General features: G+C 44.6%; 1 protein-coding gene across 1 annotated transcript; it reads left to right on the forward strand.

The window, feature by feature from the left end:
- The first annotated feature begins 2,348 nt into the window (after nucleotides 1-2,348).
- LOC101772602 (protein SAR DEFICIENT 1) lies at nucleotides 2,349-5,758 on the forward strand. Its single transcript, XM_004973229.3, has 8 exons — nucleotides 2,349-2,422; nucleotides 2,608-2,732; nucleotides 3,265-3,340; nucleotides 3,697-3,752; nucleotides 3,941-4,449; nucleotides 4,687-4,847; nucleotides 4,952-5,140; nucleotides 5,237-5,758. Exons 2-8 carry the CDS (start codon nucleotides 2,614-2,616, stop codon nucleotides 5,588-5,590), a joined length of 1,464 nt encoding a protein of 487 aa, XP_004973286.1. The 5' UTR covers nucleotides 2,349-2,422; nucleotides 2,608-2,613; the 3' UTR covers nucleotides 5,591-5,758.
- Nucleotides 5,759-6,146: the final 388 nt, after the last annotated feature.

Raw genomic sequence — 6,146 nt, forward strand, 5'->3', positions numbered from 1 at the left:
GATAGACAAAAGATAGCGCCAGCACCGGGATACGCCTGATATAGCACTCGGCAAAGGCTTTGCCGAGTGCTAGATCAGGGGCACTCGGCAAACATTTTTTTTTAATTTTTTTATTCGGATTTCGCAGGGGCTGGCAGGTGGACCGCGGCGATGGTTGCCGAGTGTCCCAAATTCGACACTCGGCAAATAGGCTCTTTGCCGAGTGCCATCCCTTGACACTCGGCAAATGGGGTCCGTGCAGGCTAATATGCTGCTGCCACGTTGCTCTTGGCAGCTTCCATCGGCTACCAAAACGTTGGCGAGCAGTTTGGTCGCTCGCGTTTTCGCCCGTCTTCGCTGTGTTACGCAGCTAGCTGGCTGTTGGCGCACCAATCATCGGCGATGAACCAAATACGTGCAATTAATGAATAAAAATTACCAAACGGATCTGAAAAATTCCCAAAATTTGACATGAACCAATCTATGTTCTCTATAGCCTATAAAAAAATTTGGACTCAATGAGAAATACATGTATCGATTCGTCTCAAAATCTTACCGGATCCTTTCAACTTCTACGAATCCTCTCGGGAGATGCTTCGAATTCTAAACATCATATGTCAAAACTTGTGCGAAACCTTGTCAATTTTTTACCATAGCCTCTGCATATGAAATCATAGCATCTTGCTAAATCTCATGATTTTCAAACTTCGTTTGTATTTTTGAGAATTAAACAATCATTTGGCCACACGTTCGTAGTCGTGTTTCCTTAGCAAAATGTTCGAAATTTCTTTTCATTTTCTGGGTGAGACCTCAATTTGGACTCACTAACATGAATATGATTTTTCCACTCATATTATTCCATTATTCCAACCACCTGCAGTTCAAATTTGACTTAAATCAAAAAATTACTCTAAATGAAATTAATTGATTAAATATAGCAAACAGGTCAAAAAATAGTCCATCTTCTACCGTGCAGTGCCAAATGCCATACATGTGGAGTGTAAAAAGTTTGGAGGGTGGAGGAGGGAAAAAAAATTATTTTTGCCGAGTGTGTCAAAGGACACTCGGCAAACCCTATAGTATGTCGAGTGTACCCCCTGGCACTCGGCATAGAGGCCAGTTTGCCGAGTGTCCCATCACGACACTCGGCAAACTAGTGCCTTTGCCGAGTGCCCTCCGTCGACACTCGGCAAACAACTAACGTCCGTCACGGAGTGGCGCCGCCGGCGGCACGGGGAAGTCACGTGGGCGTCAGTTTGCCGAGTGTCAAACTTTGCCGAGTGCCTCCTGGGTGTTTGCCGAGTGTTTTTTGGGTGGCACTCGGCAAACCGGTCGTTCGCCGAGTGTTTTATTTTTGCCAAGTGTTTTTGATGTCACACTCGGCAAAACGGTGCTTCGCCGAGTGCCCGAAAAAATGCACTCGGCGAAGTAATTACACTCGGCGACTTTAAGGTTTCCTGTAGTGAACTCGCCTATTCACCTCCTCTAGGCGACATCTCGGTCCTTTCAAAAGATGTTACAAGTAAGGGTTAACATTCTGACTAACTGTCACAAGCTTTCTATCTAGTCCAAGTGAGTTGCTTTCAGTTGAGAAGGTGCATAGAAAATAGCAGGAAGCTAGGTTGCAACTAAATGAGCTAAGAAATTAGTCCCTTTCAGTGGATCCAGCAAGCCATAATATAGGTGGTCATTTATAAGGAAAGGCAACCTATGCAGGAAAGAAAGTGACATTATTTCGATGTGACCGATGGAGCGAGGAGGCATCCATATATGCAGGCAAACTCCTGGTACTTGAAAGGTTACTTCTTCCCTTGCTGTATGTACAGGGAACGCCGAGTGAATGTGCCAAGCAAGGCCACCAGATCATTGTTTCCGAGCAAAAGCCCAGCAAGACTCGCTGTCCCGGTCGTGGTCTGGTCACGTATGAACTCGCACGACGACCGACCCAGGAAAAGCGCCCAACGGACCACAATCCGCGCAGCAGCTTCGTCATGACCAGGACGAGGAACGAAGCTGCACCCGCCCAGGAATTCCCGGCCGGTCCCACCTGGCAGTGACATTGCACGAGGTGCTCGATCACCGGGGACCTTTTTGACAAATGTTACACCGTCGTCTGCGTGACCTGACTGCTCCTGCAGGCTGCTGCATCCTCTCCGATGCAAACGAGAAGGCGCCCAGCATGAAGGAAGCAAACCATACAATGCCGTGAACTTGCCCACAGCGTGGCGCCGGCTTCCGGCCGTCTTCCCGGAGCCTGCCTCGAACGTTCGCCTGACGTGTCGCGGCCATTTCTTTTTATCGATCGACCGGCCGGAAAATCTACAGCAATGCCTATATATAGGTCGCCGACAGAGTTGCTTTCGAGGAGCATCTATGGCGATTTAATCAGTGTGTCTTGGCAAAAAGCTCAGGTGCTCAGGGCGCGTCTAGCTAGCTGCCGCAGGTACGGTCTGCATATTAGTTATCGCCACAATTACTAATCTCCCTCGATCTCTCCTCTCGCATCATCTTGAGCACAAACATAACATCCTCAATCGTTGCGAGATTCTTGTATGTACATGTTCTTCTCCTTTAAAGGATTCTTCCGATCCTAAACTCATCTTCCCCGGGTCTTGATTGTTTAAGCAGCTGAAGATGGCGGCGCGGAGGCCGCGCGGGGAGGAAGACGACGATGAGGAGGGGACCGGAGCCGATGATCATCCGCACAGGCGTGGCCCTAGGCGGATCCGGCCACCGGCGCTTGCTTTTCCTGCGTAAGTTCTCGGCTGGTTCCATCGAGATTAGTTGAATCAACATCTGCTTCGGTAGATTAGATACATATCATCGAACCCTAGCTGCATGTTCTCCGATCCTTTATTTCTTTAATTATTTCAAATTTGAAGAAGTGCAAGAGCATTCAAATTAGTCTGTGCGGTTGGAGTTAAGATATATAGACTTACCACATAAATACATCCCTTCCCTCGTGTAGAGAGCAAAATCCATGTAACCACAAAAGCAAATTTGTAATGAACTGGAAACCCTATCTATACTTGTCCTTTCATGTTGCCCTTGTGTTGACTTCAAGAAAATGTGTCTTTTAATTTTGGTTGGGCCACCTTCAGAACTCAAACTTTCAAGTTCGTATGCTAATTAACGGGAATCAAAGTTCCAAATTAAAAGAGGTCTCTTATAGGAGCATCTATTGCATGCACAGTACGCATGAATTGATTCGTGTATGAGGTGTCAGTCATCATTTACCAGGTGGTTAATTATCATTTTGGATTTCTGTACTCATACGTTTTGCAGCATCGTAAGAAGAGCTGTGGCCCAAGAAACTATTCAGCAAATAGTCAACAATCTGGAACCGCTTATTCGTAGAGTGGTAAGACTATGGATTATACGCATTTATCTGTTTCAAGACCCCCAACAGTCTGTCACTTTTATGTTTAGCATGAAATAATGGCATCAAACTTAATTCTCAATTGAGGAAATAACTTGATCTATTGATTACCCTAAAAAGCTCACAAATTGGTATGAATGATTGATTAGATGCTATCAAAATTTGTAATTTATATTGAGTCCCCTCTCGCTTAACGTACCTCTACAATGAGAACATACTGCCATACATATTCGCGTATAGTGTTAACACTAATTCTTATTTATTCCGTATAACATCACCACAAGCTTTTGAGTGCACCTGATCAACTAACAACTTGATGTATATCATGTTATGCTTAGGTGCGTGAGGAAATTCAGAACATCTTTTCTCAGCACGATCATCACGTATCGCTCAGGTATATGGAAATTCCTTTTGTTGTTTTATTATCTGGAATAATTCAAAGTTTTGCAGGATTCATATGAAACTGAACAAGCAAATCCAAATCTAAATGAATAAAATCACGCAATTAATCTGTTTCTGCTGTAACTTCAAATATGGCTACTATATATATATATTATGACAAAACCAAACATCCTCTATCAGATCTCTTCCTCTAAGCATCCAAGCAGCAGATGTCTTGCCTCCTCTGAAGCTAGTCTTTTCTAAGAAGCTCCGCACACCAATCTTCACAAACAACAAGCTTGTTGATATTGAGCATGAGGCAATTGAAATCCATCTCATGGATACAAGAACCAACTATATGATCGCACCAACAGATACTCATCTAGGACCTTCAGTAAGACTAGAAGTGCTGGTTCTGGATGGTGATTTTTGTTGTGACGACCGGGATGCGTGGACGGCTGATCAGTTTAATGCGTCGATTGTGAAGGCTAGAGAAGGGAAGAGGCCATTGATAGTGGGCTCGCTCATTGTGCCAATGAACAATCATGGAGTGTCTGTGATTGATGATGTGTCTTTCACTGACAATTCGAGCTGGATAAGGTGCCGGAGGTTTCGAATTGGCGTGCGGATCATGCCTGGGAGCCATTTTGGAGCAAGGATCCAAGAGGCAGTCAGTGAGAGCTTCACCGTCAAAGACCATAGAGGCGAATGTAAGTTTGATGCCAACCTGTATATGTTTTATCTGTAGTTAATATCATTTCAGAGCTAAAAACACCATTATTGGCATCATGATTTTTGAAAAATGCTAATTGATCACCAATCTGCTGTTGTATTTCCTCATCATACTTGAGTTTTGATGCTTCAATAACATAACGCAACTTATATAGTGTATAGGACTGCAAAAGAAAAGAGATTATTCTAATGTTTGCATTTCCTTTAATTACTAGTGTACAAAAAGCATTATCCTCCGTTGCTAACTGACAACATATGGAGGCTCAAGAATATTGGAAAAGATGGACCAATTGACAAGAGGTTGGAGTCCGAGGGGATCAGGAACGTCCAGGAGTTCCTGAAACTTAACACCATAGATCCTGAAAAGCTTAGAGCTGTAAGAATTTGTACGCTTGATGTTTCAGTACGCATACAAATATTTAGGCATGAGTCATATATACATGCATGCTGTTGAATTTGATTCATTGCTATGTACTTCAGCTCGTCGGCATGTCTGATAAGCTATGGAGTGCAACACTGAATCATGCAAAAACGTGTGACATGGGACGGAAATGCTACGTTTTCAAGGCTGCAGGGTGTGATATTACCTTTAACCCTATAGGAGAGATCTTGACAGCAAGAATTGGAGATCAGACATTCCCTCTGCATGAACTGCTCCCACAGCAACTGGTAAAAATAATCATATTGATTTGTGGTAATTGCATATCTGCAACCTCATCTTAATGAATTTCTCAATATTTCCTTGTATGTTGTACTCAAACGCAGTTCCATGTGAAGCATTTGGCCACTCAGGCATACCAGCTGTGGGATCAACTTGAGGAAGTGACAACTGAGATGCCACATGCTGCAAATAAAAGCTTAATCCAATCAGGTCGCCAGCCGAGTGATAGCCAGGAGAGCATGATCAGCTCAGGGTCTCAGAACGCCAAGTATCTTGACTACACCGGAACTGCTACCTCCAGTGCAGCAGCAGCAATGTCGACCAACAGCAGCAGCACCTCCGATTCTGCAGCAGCTACTTCAGCTAACGACGATGCTATGTTCTGGACCCCGAGCATACCACCTGATGATCTCTTTGGTTGGCAGAACTCGAGTGGTTGCTGGGATCAAGTGGATTAACCTTTGGTCACGCTGTTTAGGTCCTGTTTGGAATGACCTAGCAGGTTTGATGTGTAGTAGCTATTTTACAGTTACCTGCTAAGTTATACTTGGAACAGGTTGGAACAGGTAGCTTGGTATGTTTTCTATGCTAATAAAATAAGACTAAGAATGCAATGATTGGTTGCCTGGCTAAGTCCTAACCTGGCTAGGATCTAAGCCAAGAGCCAACCTAAACCTGGCTAGAGCAATGATTTGGCTCGGTGTTTGGTTGGTTGTATAGTTTAGTCTGCGCTGGGTTCATCTTGTTTGGTTGGGTGCATTGGCTTGAGTGAGCTCACCTTCTATAGCATAAGGCATAAGGTGAGTTTTAAGTTCATCACTTCCCTGTCTCCGTCGTCACTGACGAACTGTCCATTCACCTCCTCTTCCTCCCCCATCGAATCCATCTCTACCCGCAAGGAGCCCACGCACCAGAAACACCGGCAGCGGCGGGGCACATACTAAGAATGGCAAATTTGAGTTGCTGCGACGTATGGAGCTCCAAGTCGGCTGATCGAACTCCACCAATCCTGCT

Source organism: Setaria italica, chromosome VI (genome assembly GCF_000263155.2).
Source record: "Setaria italica strain Yugu1 chromosome VI, Setaria_italica_v2.0, whole genome shotgun sequence".
In the NCBI taxonomy this organism is placed as follows: domain Eukaryota; kingdom Viridiplantae; phylum Streptophyta; class Magnoliopsida; order Poales; family Poaceae; genus Setaria; species Setaria italica.

Bases quoted from the DNA above. Each gene is read 5' to 3' on its own strand.
- LOC101772602 (XM_004973229.3), top strand. From the start codon at position 2,614: ATGGCGGCGCGGAGGCCGCGCGGGGAGGAAGACGACGATGAGGAGGGG. The intron at 3,341-3,696 runs GTAAGACTATGG...TGTTATGCTTAG, and splicing joins AACCGCTTATTCGTAGAGTG to GTGCGTGAGGAAATTCAGAA. The intron at 3,753-3,940 runs GTATATGGAAAT...ATCCTCTATCAG, and splicing joins GATCATCACGTATCGCTCAG to ATCTCTTCCTCTAAGCATCC.